Source organism: Bos taurus, chromosome 16 (assembly GCF_002263795.3).
Source record: "Bos taurus isolate L1 Dominette 01449 registration number 42190680 breed Hereford chromosome 16, ARS-UCD2.0, whole genome shotgun sequence".
NCBI classification, from domain to species: Eukaryota; Metazoa; Chordata; class Mammalia; order Artiodactyla; family Bovidae; genus Bos; species Bos taurus.
Window position 1 is genome coordinate 29,155,678 of NC_037343.1, and position 21,822 is coordinate 29,177,499.

Sequence of the window (21,822 nt, forward strand, 5' to 3'; positions counted from 1 at the left end):
ATTAACAAATCAGTGGCTGAGTCTCCACCAATTAATCTAGAAATTAATGAAGTATTCCAATGTAAATCCCCAATAAGATTTTTTCATGAAATACAACCACCTAAAGATTAAATTCATATGGAAGAAAGGTACAAAAATAGCCAAGAAAAAGTATCAAAAGAACAGAGGAGATTTACCATGTATCAAAATGTATTTTAAAACTATAGTATAGTATTAGCACACAAATGGCCAAATAAATGGAACAGAATTTAGAAACAAACTCATATATATATGGAAATAACCAAAACAAAGGAAAAAACTCAATAAAACTGACAACATAGTTTATAACATCTACAGCCAGACACATACACACACAAAAAACACCATAAACAAAATTAACAAACCAGCAATACACTGAGAGAAAACACTTAGATATAATGTACGATCAGTATATAAACTGTATTTTTAAATGCTAATAAATCAATATAAAATTACCCAGCTGAAAATGGGTAAAGGACATAAACAGGCAATTTATAGAAGAGGAAATACATATAAGCAATAAAAATAGATGTTTAATCTTACTAGTTAACTGGGAAATACACAAAATTTCATCTTTCCCCCATCAGATTAACCAAAATTAAGTCTGATAAAAGAGAAAAAAGCAGTATTCTCATACATTACCAACCTTAGTGTACCAGGGGGGAAAGTAGTCAACCACTTGGAAGCACCATTGGTAGGGTCTATTAAAATTAAAAATGCACAGAATTTATCCAGCCAATTCCACTACTTGGAATCTACTCTTGAAAAAGTCATGCACATTTGCAGAGGACATATAAAAGAGTGTTCACTGGAACATCATTTATAATAAAAAGTTAGAAGTAACTGAAAAACGTTCACTAACAAACAACGGCCAGAGTCACTCCACAGCACACACGGCAGGTTGAGAGAACACGGGAGACCCACACTAACCAACAGGAAACTCTCCAAACACAACCTGAAAAAATAAGCTGCAAAGTGTAGACCTTTTGGAAACATGTTTACATTTCTGTTTTTGCCATTTTGCCATGTTCCCCCTTCAAAAAAGTCATGTTATCTGTCATATTAATGATCTTAGAAAAGGGTAAAAATTGTTGTTAATTGTACAGATGTGTCAGAAAGGTTTAAAAAAAATCAGCAACCGTAACCGAATTTGTACTTGCTCTTTTCAGAAACAGACAAGTCACCAGTTCACTGCAGGGTTGAACTGAGCCACCACACACAAGCTTTCATCACAAATGAGTAACTGCTGTTTATACTTTACCTACGTTTGGACTGCCTGAGTCCAAATGCCAATGTCAGTTCTGGAAATGTCATCCACTTAGTTTTCCGGTACAAAATTAAGTACCCTAATCAATTCACATCTTACAAGTGGCATGTCAACTAATAAAAATAGAGTCAGTGCCTCCATCTTTAATTATAAAACAAATCAGGTAACATAATAAGCATCTGAAAAATGTAATACACTCCAAGGTGTTGAAGTAATAATCAACTTGGTCTTAAAAAACTTTCAGTAAGAAAGCTGAAGAACCCTAGGCAAATGTATGGAGATGGAAGTCCAATATTGATTCAAAGACGTTTTTATGGTCAAGGCTCTGTAGCATGGTTTCCAAGATGTGCTCACGTATCAACAATTCTCTAACTGTTCCATGATCTGCCGGCATGGTAGCAACAAACTACATGGGGAAAAAAAAGCTGATAATCTCATTGAGCCTCTCGGAACTTCCCAAAGGGGAAAAAAATTTAATGTCCAAGTCTCCTGACATTTCAGTGGGGTCATTCTAAGAACAGTTTGTGGCATTTCACATCACACTGACTGTGGCATGCCTCACACTGCTGCTTCCCCAGGTGCTGCACCTCAGGAGACATTTTAAAGTAGCGTATTCCGTCTTCAAGGAATATGCTATACCAACAGTTTGACAGGGGAAATATAGTAAGTCATTTTAAATAAAAGTCAGTTGTCTTCCCTTCCATCAAGAAATCTGAGGATTCCCTAGTGGCTCAGATGGTGAAGATTCTGGAGGCAGTGCAGGAGACCTGGGTTCGATCTCTGGGATAGGATGCAACCTGCTCCAGTGTTCTTGCCTGGAGAAAACCACGGACAGAGAAGCCTCATGGGTTACAGTCCATGGAGTCACAAAGAGTCGGATACGACTAAGCAACTAACACTTTCACAAGCTACAGGACACTTTCAAAAAAAAAAAAAGTCTGAAAAACTGTTAACCTATTTTAACAAACTACGGTAATCCACAGCAGAAACAAAATAATCAGTCAACAATAGTTTGTTAAACTTTTTAAAACAGGCCATTTAAAACATTTCTTTTCCTCCTACCCAAATGATGAAATACAGAACTAATGCTTCAGAGAATAACTATATTAATGAAACATCAACAAGTTACAGATAAACATTTTAATTGATTAAATATATTATTTTCAAGATCTTTTGGAAATCGCACTTGTAATATTCTATTCAACAGCCAAAGGCAATAAAAAAAGTTTAAAACCAAAAATGTTCTGACATGAACATGTGACAGGAATTGCTGCTATGTGAAGTAACATACACTGCTCCCAGGAACAATATTTTTAGAGAATAATTCATCTTAACATGTGCAAGGACAAATCTGTAATCAAAGGCTGGAAGAAATATATATTAGTGCCTGCTTTTTAAAAGTTTATTTTACATTTTAAATACAGTATTTTCTCATTAAAAAAAAAAAAATGCCAGGAGGTGCCTAACCCCATGGTTTCTATACCATATACACGACAGCTGATGGACAATGTGGCAAACCTTCTGAGTGTAACAGAATGAACACCTATTAGCTGGGACTACTGAATCGAAATTAAAAAAACACAAATTAAGCACTGCTTAGGAGAAAATAATCCAGTTTCCGAATAACCAAGAGAACAGAGTTAGATATGTACAAAACCAGGTATTAAAAAACAGAAAAAAAATGCAGCACACAAAAAAACAAACAGCCCCTTATGTAGTGAACTGTATACACTGCAGCTAATCAATGGTAACAAACCCTCCTACAAGAAGTGATTTATGATCAAAAATTTTAAAAATCTAAGTATCTCAGTAACAACATATAATAACATTGTGTGTATAATGCCATCTTTGTAATTTTCTATCTATACCATCCTTCTGAAAACAAGAATCTCTAGACTAGTCAATCACTTACACAAATTTGAGGCAATTAATCCATATTTGTTTCCAGTAAGGAAAACAAAGATGTACCTCCTTCCATCAATGAAGACATAATACAGATTAAAGCTATATTTAAGCATGGCCATATGCATTTCCAATTCTTTCTATTAAGTAATTCCCAACTGGGATCATGTAGGATATGTGCCTAAGTAATATCAAATCAAAAGAAAATGGATTATCTCTGGCAGTGATTTCCATATTAGTGCAATGTTATTCACCATACACTGAATTATATTTAAATGACCTTATATATTTTAATTCAGTAGGTGTCAATTTGTTTACAAAATCCCTAACTATATGCTTGTGTAGAAAACAGTTTCAATTTGAGATGCTCTATAAAGCTAAATCAAGACAAAAATGAATTACTTTTTTGCTTTGCTACTGGTAGTATAAATACCAGATGAGGAGAAAAGGGCCAAGGGTTTGTGGAGGCTTGCTAAGATGGATGTTTTCAGTGTTTTATGTGTCTTGATACTTCAATTATCAACTAGGTTTGAACATTCTATATTAACATTATTCAGAAAATAATTATCTGTAACATAGCTCTGAACTAAACAGCCATACCCAAAGCAAAACAATCTGGGTCATTCAGAATAAGATCAAATTGAGGCAATTTCTTTTCTATTATAATCTGTGACATTGTAAGTTTCAAAAATGGTGACCTTCGATGAAAGTAAGATGTGCCTCATGTAGACTATCACGGGACTTCAAATCAGAGCGCACTGTAAAGTAACCATGGGCTCAGAACACACAGAGCAGGCAGCAGTGGACTGACCGTCAGCCAGGTGGGGTCAATGTTGAGCTGTTTTATTTTGGAGACTTTAAAAGATTTAACACGCAGCTCGGGTAACATCAGCATCCACTCATGACTCTGCTGGTCAGCACCGAAGGGCTGGATGAGTCTAAGGAATCCCTTTAACCCCAAAGTACTAATGCTCAAGAGTTTCAAGGAAATCCTGATTCCCAGCAAGAGTCCCAAACCATCAGACCAAAATCAATAGGGTAAACACTGACTGCAATGCTCCACGAAAGTCAAAGAAATTTCCAAATTAAATGCCATCTTCCGCTCAACCCTAGACTCCAGACTCTGTAACATCTTTATCTAGTATAATAGACTCTGTAGTAGACTGATTTTGACCTCCACAAAGAGTAGGAGTTGTCAAACTTGAGGAGGTAGACTCCTCTCCCTGGATATTGGTGGCTGCCGGCATACACCTCCTCATGACAGTCCCGCCGGTACACAGGCACAATCTCATCCAGCAGGGGCTTGTTGGCATTCTTTTTGGCCTTCTCTTCAGAACTGATGTTCTCTGTGAAAGAAAACAGAGACACGTCAGAGTGAAGAGATTCAGGAAAACCACACGTCTGCCGCAGGCATTTTAAACTCCAACCTTTGAGAAATTGCTCATTAGGAATTCTCTCAATCCATTCTACAACTTATGTGCATGTGAATGTGTATTGATTCCTTCTTGTATCTGAGCAGCTGCTATGTACCAAGCACAGCACTTTCTGGGCCCCGGGAGCCTAGCGGCAAGCATCTGGTGGCGGCAGCAATCAGCAGCCTTCCTCACTCTGTACTTGAACCACTGTTCCCCTTCCACATCCACTCAGTTCCTAACTCCTCCCAACAGGTAGGGCATCAGTCATCTGAGTAAGACCACAGAAAATGCTGCTGTGACCCTCTTCTTCCCAACAATATGGAAGTCCTCTCTTGTTTTAGGAATGGGGAGAAGGGAGCTTGAGGACTATTATTTTCTATTGATCTTAAGTACAAAGAGAGAGGATGTTATTTTGTTTTCTTAAATAAAATCAGAAAGACACAGAAAAGAGGTAGACATTCAGAGACACTCTGAAAATTCAATCACTTTCACTAGGTCTGTGTAACCCAGGGATGATCCCAGTGGCAAAAAATGGGCTTTGATTCTAGGTTTGCCCCAGGTTAATAGTTTTTTGAACTGTAATGGTATGAGGTTAGGAAAAAATACCTGTAGAAACCTGTAGGAATGAGAACTTATGAACCAGTTGAAAAGTCTTAGTTTAATATAGTAATATAAACAGCCTCAAGGAAAACTGTTGTTGTTTTTAGTCTCTTTTGAGACCCCATGGACTGTAGCCTGCCACGCTCCTCTGTCCGTGGGATTTCCCAGGCAGGACTACTGGAGTGGGTTGCCATTTTCTCCTCCAGGGGATCTTCCTGACCCAGGGTTGAACCTGCATCTCCTGCACTGACAGGCAGATTTGTTACTACTGAGCCACCAGGGAAGTCCCTCAAGGAAAACAGATCAAGGGAATATTCAGCATAGATTTTAAAAGACTTTCAGGTTTGCAACATGGCAGAATGAATTATAGGCACAAGAGTCAATTATGTGATGATTGTCAATGGCCACTATTAGGAATTTAAACCAGGAAGGTCTAAGAAACTCTCAGCTGAGAGGAGCTTAAGGAGACTTGTTACTACAATGCGGCATCCTGGATGGGATCCTGGAAGATTCAGAAAAACTAAGGAAATCTGAAGAAATATGGACTTTAGTTAATAATATATCAATACTGGTTCATTAGCTAAGATGAATATACCATGGGACAAGGTAAGATGTTAACAATAGGGAAAAACTGGGTTTCAGAACTCTTTGTACTATCTCTTGCCTATACTTCTGTAAATCTAAAGCTATTCTAAAATAAAAAGTTTATTCAACCATAGTAGATGACAAATAGGCCCAAATCAGATTTGTTTTATCATAGCAATACTACTTAAAATTAAATGTACTTCATTTGCAAATGAGAGATACAAGTCATTCTAAGTACACACTATTGCCCATAAGGATATCCATGAAATAAGATTATTGGGCCCATTAATTCAAAATCCAAATTTTGCTCAAAAATCTACAAAATTAAAGGTTATTAGAATAGATGAAAGATGCATCTTTCTTCAATCTAAGCAAAGACTTGGGACCTAGAAACAATCAAGTGGAGAATTACAGCAGAAGGATGGATTACCCATCATGTTTTCCTCAAACAAACTCTTCCGTCTTTCAAGACCTAATGGAGAAAAACTAAAACAATGAACAAAAGAACTGGACTTTGCTTCCATCTTAAACCAAGCTGAAAGGACCCCACATAAAACAAAATACACAATGTGGACAAGGCCTGGAGGCACAGCAGCCTCCATAGGGAGACACAGGGCAAATAAAACCATTCTGAGTTAAATCTTCACTGCTGTTACTTCTTTTTTTGGGGGGGTGGGGGGTGGGGGGTGGAGGTGGCTATGCCGTGTGGCTTGTGGGATTCTCAGTTCCCTGGCCAGGGACTGAACCTGGGCCATAGCAATGAAAGCCCAGATTCCTAACCACTAGGCCACCGAGGAACTCCCCTCACCGTTGTTGTATTATCAGTGCAGAGGCTTCAGTGGGTCAGTTTTAGTTGCAAATCTCGTTACAGGTGATCATGACAGGTAATGCCATTTTCCATTTGAGGCTATCATACATTAGTGCAAAGGTCAAAGACGTGTAGCTTCTCACCTTGAGTGAGGCACTGAACCCCAGCCATTTTGATCAGTGCTCTTCCCAACAGCAATAACACAATGATAATCAGCTGAGGGGTCAGACTATGAAGTATCCTGCTTTAAAAGCTCTCAAGCTTACAAACCAGGAGAAATAGATTACTTCAACCCACTTAATAGAGAATTCTCTTATTATTCACAAAGCTCTTTAAAAATACAGCAATTTGCATATACTAAAAACTTCCCTTCCCAAGTATGTGCAAGTCACCTAACTGTAATGAGTCCCCGTGTGCATCAGAAAGACTAGTAAAGGGCTTAGTTCCTGTCCTGATACTGCTGAGGGGCACCTGAGGCAACAGAAGTGGCACCTGCCCTGCAAACTCAGGTCTCTCTAGTTTTTTTTTTCCTCCCTACTTTGACATTTTTTTGGTCTGGTTCAGTCAGCAGTATTTACGTGCAGTGCTTTCCCTTGCTGGTGGTACTCAGAATAAAGATTGCTGAAAACTAAATGCTAGAAGAGAAAGCAGCTCCTAAACGACACTGGCCCATGTGTGTGTGTTGCCATACACGACCTGAAGGGGCTCAGAGTATCTTGGTGATATAACCGAATCACCAAGATTCAGCTTGTCTATCAAAAGCGGACTCAACTTTTAGCCTCCCTCCATGTGCCTTCAACAACTACCTCTTTATACTTATCCCAGTGTAGTCTCTGTGATTACCTACACTCTTCAATATGCAGTTCATTTGTAAGTCACCTGAAAGGTTAGTTATGGTCAAGAATTGAAGGTGCTTTCCCATTCTCCCAGCCAGGGCACTCCTTCCACATTACTCAATCAAGTCAACAAATATTTAAGTACTTATTAGGTGGATACAAAAGCCCTGTGTTCTAACTTTTCTGGATAATAACAAAATTAAAAAGACTACCTTCTCAATCAGTAAGCAATGCATTTTACAACCTACTTCCTAGACCAAGATAGTTTTTTTTTTGGCTACACAAGACATATGGGATCTTAGTTCCCCAACCAAGTATTCAACCTGTGCCCCTTGCCTTGGAAGCGTGGATCACCAGGGAAGTCCCAACATCAAGACAGCTGAGACTGTCACTGGAAACATTTGATTTTGTCTAGTTAGAGAAAATACATCTTAGACTAACAACCTAAAAAGCTGATATCAGAAATATAAATTCCAGAGTTGGCAGAATTTCTTGCTTGCTCTTTTATAATTTTTCAAAATGACCTTGCACATTTGGCTTTTCAACACACAAGGCGCAAAAGTATAACAGCATTCAGAAAGCAGTAAAATAAACTGTCAAACAGACTTCCCTGGCATTCATAAAAATTCAGGCCTCACTCAGGAGGCTAGCTTCTCTCACAATCTTTTTGGCCTAAGGTCCCACCACTGAAATGTCTGATCCCTGTCCAGGAAGTTGATCAGGAAGCATGAGGTTGGCTGACATCAGAACTGCTACCATTTCTGCCAATGCACAACCCAGCTACTGAATATGGACCAATGGCTCTACCTTCCTCCTCCTCGTCGTCATCGCTGGACTCACTGACATGCACGCTGACAGCAGTGTTCGGAGAGTCTGTCCATTCAAAATATACCCCAAACCCAATGTCATAATTGTCTGTAGCAAATTCCCAAAAGAGATATGATCCTTCTTCATGGGTGGGTACTCGAACAGTGACTACTTCTCCTCGGCCCACTGTGATCACGGAATCCGCATCCTGCCGAATCTTCTCTTTAAAGTCTTTGATCTGGGGTCGTGTCCACATGGATGGAGCTGCGATTACTGGAAGAGATTCTAAAGGCAACAGGAATTACAAAGGATAAAGAGGATGAGCCTTCACGTGTAGGCAGCAATCTGCATAGGACCACCTGCCCAGCCATGAGCAGGCACCAAGTGCAATCTGGTCTACCTTAGATTGAGGACTTTAAAAGCCTCCCCATGGAAGTCTCCCCCCAAATTCCTATATTTAATAACACCACAGGTATTCAGAGGTCAACATCCCATTTTAAGTAACAAATGCAAACCATATTCTTAAGAAGGATTTTTTTCCAGTACTCTAACTGCATATGGGCATGGAAGAATGACCTTGGAAACCTCCTAGCTGGAAAGAGGGAAACATTCAAACAAAGAGAGATCTGGACTTGAAATAAATTCATTTTTGGATGTGAACAAAGAAGGCAGGCTTTGACTTCAGACTGTCAGAAAAAAAAGTCTTGACTTTGGAGTAAACCAAAGCTCTAAGGGAGGGCTTACTCTAAGGAAACTCAGAATGGAACTGCTAGCAACTGAGGAAAATGGGTAATGTCTTGTTACTGAGAAATATCTATGTGCACTCAATAGGTTTTCCAGAGTTATTCAGAGCCTTTGACAAAAGATTTAACTCTTAATAGGAAAAAAAGGGGAAGAGAGGAATGAATCAAGGTATTTCAAGGTCTTCTCTGCAACTATTCTATTACTTGTTTTAAAAAGACAAGGAAACCAACTTTCTTATGAACCACACTACCACCATCTCTGATCAGTCACTGACATGGTCTCTTCTTCCTTCTTACTTGGGAACTGGTACTCTTGATTTGGACCTTTCAGCTTAAGTGTCCCTTCCCCAGGAAAACCTCTGGTGACCATAACTAGCTCCCATCTCCATATTATGTGCTTTCACACTGAAATGGACTTTTCTCTCCACACAGTACTTACCACAGCCACAATTTACATTGTATGTGTGTTATTTTGCTTCACCTCTGTAACCCAACACCCAGAAAATCTTGAACCCATTGTTGAATGAATGAGCTGCCTGTGAAAAGGTAAGTTAGACCTTTGAAAATCTAAATTATCTTACCGGTAACATGGTTCTTCTGTCTCAAAAAATATATTGTGAATATATGGTAAAAAGCCTACAAGTTTGCCCCCAGTGATCCTCACCGTGGGTATTCATGGCCTTGTAAAGTCACCACCCAAAATTCACCAGGAGCAACAGAATACAGCAGCAGTGCTGACGTATTACTTCCAAAGCTAGGGCATGAGGGACACTGCCACTCTTGCTTTGTTCTCCTTTGCATCATGTTCTCTGGAGGAAGACAGCCACTGTGTTGAGAACACTCCAGCAACCCTTTAGAGAGGCTCCATGGGGCAAGGAATTGAGGTCCTCCTGCATACGGCCAGCATGAACTTGCCAGTCATGTGAGGGAACCATTTTGGAAGCAGTCTCTAGTCCCAGTCAAGCCTTCACATGAGGCTTGACCTCGTAAGAGGTCAACATAACCTCATAAGAGACCAGAACCACCACCACTCAGTTAGTGTGTGTGTGCTAGTCTCAGTCGTGTCTGACTCTTTGCGACCCCATGGACTGTAGCCTGCCAGGCTCCTCTGTCCATGGGATTCTCCAGGCAGAAATACTGTAGTGGGCTGCCATTTCCTTCTCCAGGGAATCCTCCTGACCCAGGAATCAAACCCAAGTCTCCCATGGTAGACAGATTCTTTACTATTTGAGCTACCAGGGAAGCCCACCGCTCAGCTAAGCAGTTCTTCAATCCCTAATCCACAGAAACTGTGAGAGAGAATAAATGTTTATTATTTTAAGCTGCTAAACTTGGGCACAATGTGTTACACAGCAACAAACAACCAGTATATAAAATAAGACAACCCAAAGGTCCAAAGGACACCTCATGTGCTCTTCTGAACTATCCCAGGAGTCACCAGAAGCATCAGATTCAGATTAAAAAGAGTGAAAAAGCATTCAACTCTCACAAATATGTAACTGCTCTCGAAAGTTAATTAATCTGACTTTCTGACTTTTGCTTTTCACGAGTCTGAATTATAGTATCTGGATGGAAGTGCACATACAACCACCATACCTTTTGGTCCATTCTCCAGGGCTTCTTCGGCGGCTTCTGGTTTAGTCTCTTTTTCAGTGTTGTCAGTGTGGGTTTTGGCCTGTCCATTAACTGACATCATATCGCTTGGTGTAGTTGCATTCACTTTTGATGATGTAGGAGAGGAAGCCCCAGCTACTGCTACTTCCTGTTGTTTCTGTAATGCTGCCTATAAGTCAAGAAAAAGTGAAGACATGCTGACCAGGAGGCTAAAAATGGGGCATTTACCCTGAGATGCATTCTGGTCCCATCAGAATTTTTGCCTCATCAAGTAGCTCCAAGAAATTACTAATACACTTTATGAGTTTTTATCCTATCTATAATGAATATTAGTATAATAATATTCTGAGGACCACATTCTTGTGATCTAAGGATCACTAGAAAAACTAGGAAAAATTAAAGTAGGTAGAAATAATCATCCCAAATAAAATTATTATGGGTAAAAACTGAACATGGAAACATCTGTTCTTAAAACTGATAGAAAAAAAACTTAATAAAATCCAGATACATAAAATTTTCATCAGAAAAACTAAACCTGGTAGAAATAAATGGTAACAGAAGAAAATTCCCAAAGGGAGAAGCTGTAAATGGTGAAACCTGATAATGGCCCCAAATGTAATCAACAAATCAAATATGGACAAAAAAATTAATAATATATCTTTATACACATAAAAATTATCACAAACTAAAAACTGCTAATCAAGTAAAAAAAATACTGACCTAAAAATTAAATAGGCTTATAAAATGGAGTTTGAGGTCAAAATAATTTCTTTAAAAAAAAATGCATCACTTTACATAATTATGATTAAAGTATGTATTTTCATAAATGTAAAATTTAAAAGTCCTCTGAAAAATGGAAAATAAAAACAGCTTAAATCCAAAGGACAGCTACTTTAGGACATTCCTCGCATATTAAAATGAATAAATACTAGTATTAACATTACGAGAAATGCCTAAGTATTACTTACATAACTTTTGGGGAAACTTTAAATAAAATTAACTATAACAAACATATAGAAAAGTATACAAATCAAAAATGTACAGCTTGATCAATTTTCATTAGAGAAACATACACATAAAACCAACATCCAGATCAAGACATTTTCTGCATCCCAGAACCCTTCCTGGTGCCCCTTTCCAGAAAGTCCTTCAAGGGTAATGACAAAACTAACCTGTAAAATTACACGTTTGGTCTGCTTGTCTTTGAACTTTAATATAAATGAAATTGTATATTATATGCTCTTTTTTTGTGTCTGGCTTCTTTTACTCAAGATTTGTTTTGAGAGGTTTATCTATAAAGTCACAAGTATGTAACTGTATTTTGTTTGTTTGCACTGCAATAGAATATGCTATTGTGAAAATAGGAAATTTACCCAATCTATATTATGGCATTTAAGTAACTTTAAAATATTAAGTTATATAATAAGTGAGCATATATTTACAACAGTTTAAAGAAAATAGGAAAAAAAAGCCTGTATAATTTCATGGGTTAGGGATAATGATACATTTTGGCCTATCTGAATACAGATTTCATTTAATGAAATCATTACATTACTAATCATTTACAAATCAGTTGCTTAAGCAACAACACCTCTCTCTGCTGCTAGTGCTGGTTAGCAAAACACTTAAGATTTTAAAATATCTTCTTCCAAAGCCTAGATTCTCAGTAATTTCCACATCAGTTTTCTAAGAGTACCAGCTTTCAGAAAATAGGCATACAACCAAAACAAGTCAGCACACTCAGAATACTTCACTGCATGACAGGAAAGCCAAAAAAAAAAAAAAGGCAATTTCTGTTGATGATCAATTGGTCAGCTCAAATGGTCCCTCTTCACTTTAGGCTTTTGTTGAAACTCTCTAGCAGGATGAACACCTGCCTACCCTGTGATCCTACTGAATATGAGTATACATCTATTATATATAATAGATCACAATTTTTTATTTATATAATCTCTCTTCTATACTCCAGGAAGTTTTTAAAAGCACAGAAAGGCATAGGAACAATAAAACACTCATGTAACCACACCCCAAATTAACAAGTGTTCCCATTTTTTGTCATTCTGCTCAGTATTTATATAAAAATTAATACTTTATGGGGCTGAGGTTCCCTTTGTTCCTTCCCCAGTTCCTCTCATTCTCTCTTATCAGAGACAAGCAATCAATCTGATAAACTGAGTCTGATCACTGCAATCTAAATTATGGCTTTCCAATTCTATTTCAAAGATTTTTGGTTTTACCCTATTTGACTGACTTTGTTCTCACTAAATGATAGCAACCTGTAAGCAGGACAGTGTGTATGAACTAGCCTATTAAGAAATTATCTCAATACCCATTAAAGAAGAAGGAAAAGGGAGTGATATGCCAAAGTATAAACAGTCTCTGGAGGACAGAAATCCCTCAAAAATACCACTTGTTATCTTGTAACTCTGGTTTGACATCCTTTTCCTCTTCTCATGGATTATACAAAATCTGCAGTGCCTCTTAACTGCTTCACTGACGCTAAAGACTCAGGGGAAAACATATTTTAGGTAAGGATATGAATTTTCAAGAAATTTTAAAGAGCGTGGCAAAATAACAAAGATTACTTCACCTAACAAGAAATGTGGGGCAACTAAAACACAACACTTTTCCTTGTTTTAAATGTTAAGACATTTTATTAAATTTATAGAGAAACATAGTTTGTGTTTTGGTTTTTACTCTGGCCTCGCTGCCAAGGCAGGCGACTTGCGGGAATCTTTGTTTCCTGACTAGAGATGGAACCCAGGCCACTAGCAGTGAAAGCGCCGAGTTCTAACCACTGGACTACCAGGGAATTACCTCACAACACTTTTCTTCACTCAGGTATTTTGACAAGTAGTACCTGTTTTGTAACTGAAAATTAAATAAGAAAACTTCAAGTAAAACTTAAAGGTTAACTTTAAAGAGGCATTTTACGCCTCTGCAAGATGTAAAAAAATTAATGTAAAATCAGCTATCTTCCCTATGTATCAAATACTTACACAGAGTAACTATTTTCTTATTTCATTCCTCTGATAGTCCTGTGAGGTTAACAAGACTACTTAACAGGATTTCATATCCCATTCTTATTGGTTTGGAGAAAAGGCAGAAATATCAGAGCAATAAGTAACTAGACTGAGATCAAACAAGATAATGGCAAAACTAGGACAGCATCCAAGTGGTGTGTGACCTCCAGCGCTGTGTCCTTCCCCTCAACCACCTATTCCTGTGTGGAAGCAAGACTGCGGGGGCAGGAAGCCAAGGAGGACTACCGATGTGCTGCAGGCAGGCAGCGCAGCTACTGCACCCAACAAAAAGGGCAAGACGGACCCAACCAAGCTCTGCCTTAGGGACTGCGGGTCCTCCAATTAGAAGCTGGCCAGGACTATGACAGCAGTTGGCCTGAAGGCTGTCCTTGAACTAACACTAATCACCCAAGTCTCCATGGTCCTGGGACCACGTTTAGAGCTATGTCAAACTCACTGGGATAACACTAGGTCCATACAAATTCCAAATACACTTGTGACACAATAATAGAGGCCACATCATCTGTTGCTTCGAAATTATATACTTTCTTTCATAACTGCCACTGCAATGTTAAAAATCTGTTAATAAAGGTCACCTAAAAGTTATTTGATATCTGAGGGGCTAACTAATGCAAAAGTCATCAGCAACTGTTAAAAAAAGAACTTTCATTTCAATGAAACTAAAAACCCCTTCTAAGGCTGAATTTGGGTGTTAGCTATCGTACCTGTTGCTGTGCAAGCTGGACTTGATACAACTGCTGCATATACTGCTGATAGTGTTGCTCCTGCAACTGGCGGATGAGAATCTGCTGCTGTTCGTAGTTCCCTGGATACTGTTGGGCTGCATACTGCTGGAACTGCACGGCAGTCTGGGAGTTTAAAGCTGCCATTATCTGCTGCCTAAAAACATTAAAAAATATACACTAGTCTGACTACAGGAGATTGGCTGTTCATGACAAAATAAAATGTCTTTGTTATTTTGTTTTATAACGAATACCTCTTAAAAATGATTAAGGTAGTAATGTATACCAAGCAGCATGCGTCCAAGGTCCAGAGAAAGATTTAAGAAAATAAACTTGGCTTCTAATTTTTCTCCTAGGTTTTTCAAGGCCAACTTGAGATGGAAAAGGAGAATAATAAGCATCACGGTCACTGCCATCATCGTCATCACCATTTATCGTGCCCTTACAACGTGCCAGGCAGTTTTTTCAGGGTACTTCTATGTACCAACCCACCTAGTTCTCACAACCACCCTGTGAGGTGGGGTTTCACAAAGCAGGAAATGGAAGATTTCAGTGACTTGCCCAAGATGACACTGTGAGTAGACGCCAGAGCCAGGATTCAAGTCTAGGCAGTCTGGCTCCAGCCTATAGTTTTTGCTGTAAGAAAAGTGGATTGTCATTTATTACAGAGATGAGATATTTAACTGCTGGCCATGGTTTTTCTACATAAATATATGTAAAGTAGTAAAAGGCTGAATAATAGCTAAAAGATGTTACAGGTGGCTCTGGTAAATACAAATAAAGCCAGTGGAAATCTGAGCACCCTGGCATTTAATGTAAAGCCAGTCTTAACAGGAGCACTGAAGACAGTATCTGGGTACACTTGGTCTAGAGATACTGATTTCTGTGAACTAGTACTATTCCTTTTCCCCCATATATAGGAACCACGTGCTTAACTCAGTCACGTGACTAACAGTAATGCCCTCTAAACCATCTGTTAACAGGTAATAAGAAAGCTAAATCTCACAAAGTCCTAAACAGAACATGATACTGGGTCCAACCAGGGCACCCCTCTCCCCCAAAACAGAGCAGCATTCATAGCCTCTCTCGAAGGTAGACACAGACCCTGAATCAGTCTGAAGCTTTTCTAAGAAGTCTTCACAAACAATGGGGAGAAAACAAAGGACCTGCATGTTGTCTGGTTTAATCTACATGATATGCCACCTCTAGAACCGTGGGCCTTCTCTTTGTTTTATGGGCATTAATCCCTTCCTCCTCACTCCCACAGCTCCCTCTTGAACGAATCCCTTCTGAGACAGTGGCTCTCACAGCTCTTACTGAATAAGAAATGGGTTCAGCTCCCAGGTCCTGTTCTAGGGGACTAGGAATAGACATCTGACATAGGCTGAACCAAGAGATTCTCTGGCCTGGGAATTTTTAACTGGGTTTCTTGTACTCTAGCCAGTCTCTGTCAGATGCATGAAAAGAAAGACCACGTAAATCCAGCCCTGCATTTGGCAAAGCACAGTGACAATTCGTAGAGAAGAGGAAGAATGCATCAGAGACACAGCCGAGAGAATCAAGGACAGGAGATCATTATGGACCCAGAGACAGAGAGCAAGCTCCTCAGCTCCTCTTCTAGCGTCTGGGTTCTGGGAGCAAATCCCACGTCTTTCTTCTTTTTGCAACCAATGATGCTTAAGATGAGGCCCTCACCTTGGTAACACATCACTGGTACAAATGGCAATAGCTAATGCTGATCTACCTCCCAGTCGAACAAAACAGGGAAATATTCCAAGGCACACAAGGTGAACCGTCAAGTGCAGAGGTGTGGTGGCCCATCTCTCATTCTTAGACAATACCCAACAAGCGTACTTTTGCTGCTCCAGCCGAAGTCTCTCTTCTTCTAGCCGCCTCCTCTCCTCTTCCTCCCGTCTAAGCCTTTCTTCTTCTTCTCTCCTACGTTTCTCTTCCTCCTTTTGCAGACGTTCCCGTTCTTCCTCTTCACGCCGCCTTCGCTCCTCCTCCTCCTTCCTAAGAGGTAAAGGACAGAGAGAATGAACCCTAAACAAAGAATCCTATTTAAAAATAATTTAAGACTCTTTCCCAGTGAAGACTGACCCAGGTTTCTTGGAGAAACGTGATAATTTTATCACAATTTGAAATGAACATTTCCAAGAGGAGAAATTTATCATATGGAATCAATCTCTAACTATACAGATCACAACAAGAACAATGACTGCTACACGGTAAGAGAAAAAGGAGTCTATCAGTGAGGTACCACTTAAACCATTACAATACCTCGAAGGCTCCCGTCTAAGATATACTCACAGCATCACAAGCTTTTCCTTCATACTACCTGCTGTCGTTGTAAATAAATTTATGTGATAAATGTAGCAATGTATCTGCCTTACTCATTGAAGTACATGCTACATAAGGGCAGGGACTGCCTGTCTCACACAACTGTAGTCTCAGGGTTTATATGTTCATGTATAATTTCTGAAATTTAAAAAAAAAATTAAAGTTTTTAGTTTAAAAAAAGAAAAGAACAGTTGGACACCTGGGTGCAGCTAGATTTTTACCCAGCTCTCACCCACCCCTGCAACCCCTTTCTCAAGAGAGACAAGATGCACTAGGAACGAAAGCCACACAGGTCACAGAGGAGGAGTAAGACAGGGAGGCTGAAGACACGACGAAAGAGCAGACTTCCGAGGTCCTCAGAGAAGACACCGTTTCATGGTCCTGCCGTGAGAGTGTCTGGGTTGCCCCACTTACCTCCCCAAACTCCTGTAAGTGATTAACACACCTGAGTCACAACCAACCAAGACTCAAAATACAGTAGCAACACGACCTAATTTCAACATGTGACAGTACACAGGGCAAGATGTCCCAAAAGCCAAAGCGTAAGCTTCAGCACAGAGGAGGTCTTGTCTTAAATGCTTTAAAAGAATTAGACATGGACCTCATCTCATGACAAGAGTATATTTTTAAAAGGAAAAACACAGTTTTATACGTTCAGTAGTAACTTAAATATTCAATTTATCATTATAAAAGAACGTAAAAAGCAATGTATACTCCTTTCAAAGACACAGCTACACCTCACTGATCCAAAATCACTACACAATGGATTGCAGCACATAGATCAAGTCTCCAGTAAAGGAATCTCCTTCCATTCTAATAAGAAAACTTTTTCTTTGGATAACAACTATAGTCCTTTGGATAAATATTTTCTGGAAATATATGAGGATATGTTCTATTCTTTTTTTTTTTTTTCTCTAATTTTATTTTATTTTTAAACTTTACATAATTGTATTAGTTTTGCCAAATATCAAAATGTTCTATCCTTTTAAAGACAAACAAACTATACCCAATGCTCTGTCTATTGAAAACTCAGGAGTTATAACTCCAAACATAAATACAGTACATGTTATAATGCAGGGATAGTTTACTTTCACATTAAATGACCCCTGATGCCATATTTTTATAATTCTTACAATTATTTTTCGTGGTTTCTGTCTTTTCCTTCACTGTCAGGCTATTTTCCCTTCTGTTATTTCCAGGATAAGGTGGGAAATCAGGGAACCGACTGTTTCTAAAGTAAGTAAAACATATTTTGAGGGAAAATTAGCTTTATAGAATTTTTCTTTAAACGTAATTTAGTTTATCTAACTAACCATTCTGTCACTACAGATGCTGACTGCTAGCATTTTTTGCTTTTTGCTGTTGTTTCCATAGAATTACAATGAACATCCTCGAAAATGAAGTGAAACTGTTAGTTGCTCAGTCGTGTCCAACTCTCTGCAACCCCGTGGACTGTAGTCCACCAGGCTCCTCTGACCATGGGATTTTCCAGGCAAGACTACCGGAGGGGACTGCCATTTCCTTCTTCAAGGGAATCTTCCCAACCCAGGGATTGAACCCAAGTCTCCTGAACTGCAGGCAGAGTCTTCACCGTCTGAGCCACCAGGGAAGCCCTTGAAGGTAAGTCTCTGTAAACATATTCTGGTATTTCTGTAGAATGGGTTTAAGTGGGATTGCTAGGTAGCATTTGAACTTTTAATAAATTCTACAAATTGTCCCCTAAAAAGTTTGTAATTATTTGCAATTATTTGTAAATATTTATATTCACTACAAACAACAGTATATGAATATGTTCATTTCAGGATGTTCTCACAGTGACTGCTATAAAATGATATCTCATTTTTTTCTTTTAATCACGAATTTTTGGAACAATGTACTCACCATTTTATTCTATGACTTTCTGGCATTTTTCAGGAAACTTCATAATTTTACCTTTTCAAAATTTTGTCTTTTTCAGCAAAGAACTGTTTCAGATGCCTTTATAGCATTATTTTCATTATCTAGAAATTTCAGATTGTTCTTGAAAATAAAGTTTAACTATAATTCTGCTGAATTCACAATCATGACAGAAAATCCTATAAGCATAAACAGTGCATTCAATAGCACCCCCTGCAACCTCTGGAAGTAATTAATGAGCTACCTGGAAGCCACAGCCAATATGTAATGCCTAGATAAGGCATACCATGTAGCCTAGCTGATAACCATGATATAGAGTATGAATATTCTAGAAAAACAAGAGAGGCAGCAGCAAAGGGTGTGAGAGACCAGAGGGTAAGGAGGAGGGGTGGCTGAGCTTACTGTGTTTGCTCAGAAACTTAGTGCAGTAACACAAAAGGAATGCTGCCATGATGAATGTATAAAGGTATAGTCAGACGGAAGCAGTAAACCCTCAAAACTCATAATAAAAGCACCTGCTCACATCAGAAAGTTTTGAGCAACTGCCATAAAAAGCGGGGATCCAATGGATGTTAAGATAGCTGACTGAGAACAGACACTCCATAAAGCAAGCGCATCAGGATACTATGCAGCAGATAGGCTGCACAAGGATCTAGTATTCTGTGCTGTCAAACTTCACCTTTTTTTTTCTTGCTCTTCCTTCTCTATTTTGTGGGATGCAACATATGTGGAAAAGAGATGGCAACACCTATTCAGGAGCTTGACGAACTCTACCATGGCATCCTCTTTAGACATGTTTCCCAGGGCTGCCCATTCTCTCCTGTAAAGAACAACAAGAAAGTTACTTGCTACTCTTAAAAGAGTAAAAAATTTGATTTCATTTAAACCTAAATATAAACAAGTCTCAATTATAACTAAAATGAAGAATGACTCGACTATACAGATTCAAAACTTCAACACGTATGGACTGGTTTACTAAACTAAATAGCCTACGTACAAACCAAACTTACACCATAATTTAACTGCATTGCTGATAATTTCCATAACCAGTAAAAGGGTATCAAAGTTCTACTTTTCTTATAGTTAGCCTTAATTGAATAAAATGCTTAATATATTCTTTCCTGTCACAACTCTGTACGTGTCCCAACAAGGGAATCAACTACTATACTGTAAATTGCTGTTGTAATATTATTTTGGAAGAATCAAATGAAGCTGTTTTATGTTCATAATCAGATGAGTAAACATCTTTCACAATATTTAGCCCCAAACATCTCCAAACCAAAAACAGATAAACATCTGACGACTCCAGAAGCTGCAAGCAAAAATGTTTGCTTAGCTCTTATTCTAAAGCTAATGAGCCAGCTATTTACATCTGAACCAATTCACTCCGTATCCTTCTCTCCACTCCAATATTCTTGCCTGGAGAATTCCACCGACAGAGGAGCCTGGGGGGCTACAGGATCATAAAGAGTCGCAACTTAGCACGCACTCACTCATTAAATTCATTACACAATAAAACACTGTTACCTCCTGTCATTCCCCAACACATCAAAGAATCCAACCTCAGGACAAGTGTCTGGATTATATGGGCCCATAAGAACCTGCTTATGCAGTGCCACAAGTTTCAGTTTTTCTTCATAAGTTGGATGAAATGCTTTGCCATCTTTTTCTGTAACAAAAATAAACACAAAAACAATTAGCACTGGCAAAATATAACATTTTCAGCACTGTATGTTGAAATTCTGGTATAAGGTATATCACAAATTACCTGTGAAATTTACATTGCCTATAAAAACCACTGTAGGAAGATTTTTATTTCAAGTACTAAATTTTAATAATCAAAGCCAAGATAAAAAAACTTCATGCTGAGTTAATTTTTTAAAATAAAGTTAAATACTAATATTTATGTTAAAATTACTACAAAGAGTAAATCAATTAAAAAACAACTACTAAAGAGAAACCAATGTCAAGCAACAGTAAGGCACACACACACACTAGTGCACCACTTAACATCTTTTTCAAATATTAAAAATGTTCAGCAATCGTTTAAAATAAGTTCAAAAATTTCTATATCAAGCATTTTAAATGAGAGATATATGCATAGGAGATTACATATTATTTGAAAGGCTATATTCAAAATGTATCCATCCCACTGAAACAGTACGATGCAGTGGAAAGGACTTTGGAATCAGACATCTCAGACAATGGCACCCCACTCCAGTACTCTTGCCTGGAAAATCCCATGGACGGAAGAGCCTGGTGGGCTGCAGTCCATGGGATCGCAAAGAGTCGGACACTACTGAGCGACTTTACTTTCACCTTTCACTTTCATGCATTGGGGAAGGAAATGGCAACCCACTCCAGTGTTCTTGCCTGGAGAATCCCAGGGATGGGGGAAGCCTGGTGGGCTGCCATCTATGGGGTCACACAGAGTCGGACACAACTGAAGCGACTTAGCAGCAGCAGCTATAGGACCATTTAAACTCTTAGTCTGTTTATCAATAAAGAGTCTTTTCTACTTCAGAGGTAACAGGACAGTATTAATGGTAATAACTGTTGGATCTTTCCTCTGCTCTGGCAGGTTGCCAATGGGCAATTACAGTGAAGCCAGTATGACCCACAGAGACTTAACTACCACTGGGAACACTTAAAAGCATATGAAACTGGGTGCTGACAAAATAGGAAATCCTACTTCTTTGATGAATGGAGTGTTCGTTACTGGTTGGTTCTAATGATAAGAGACTACCACATTTTAAAACAAAAAAGGAGATTAAAAGTAGTGTCTATTGGCTACAAATTTTATCCATGTACAGAGCAGTCACCAAAAGAAAATTACTCATGATAAGAGAAGAATATGGTTTAACGAATAGTTCATATCCTGTCCAAGGAATCGTAACAGGAGGAAAAAAAAAAAATACAAGCATCACAAGACACTCAATTTCACTAGTCAAGGAAATGGAAACCAAAACCATTAGATACTCAGGATGCTGTCTACCACCAGATAGGTCAAAAAAGTTAGGTCATCAAGAGTTGGTAAGAACAGGACAAACAGGTATCCATTCTCAATACACTAATGTTGAAAGTATAAATTGTTAGTTATCTTAAAGGGGAATGAGGCAATATATTCCAAAATTGTAAATATAGATGCCCTATGGTCCAGTAATTCCAATTCTCATCATCTACTCTTGATAAGCATTCCCAAATACCCAGAAGGAGGTGGACACA

The 21,822-nt window shown here is 38.6% G+C and overlaps 1 protein-coding gene across 1 annotated transcript in view; it reads right to left on the reverse strand.

Moving 5' to 3' along the window:
• Window positions 1–2,070: 2,070 nt before the first annotated feature.
• Window positions 2,071–21,822, reverse strand: part of ACBD3 (acyl-CoA binding domain containing 3) — a 38,486-nt gene continuing 18,734 nt past the window's right edge. The window contains exons 2-8 of the mRNA NM_001191183.1: window positions 20,125–20,266; window positions 19,277–19,417; window positions 16,216–16,374; window positions 14,344–14,518; window positions 10,578–10,764; window positions 8,239–8,523; window positions 2,071–4,533 (exon numbers count right to left, since the gene is read on the reverse strand). Of these exons, the coding sequence (NP_001178112.1) occupies window positions 4,322–4,533; window positions 8,239–8,523; window positions 10,578–10,764; window positions 14,344–14,518; window positions 16,216–16,374; window positions 19,277–19,417; window positions 20,125–20,266 (1,301 nt within the window). The 3' untranslated portion in view covers window positions 2,071–4,321. The remainder of the gene's footprint in view (window positions 4,534–8,238; window positions 8,524–10,577; window positions 10,765–14,343; window positions 14,519–16,215; window positions 16,375–19,276; window positions 19,418–20,124; window positions 20,267–21,822) is intronic.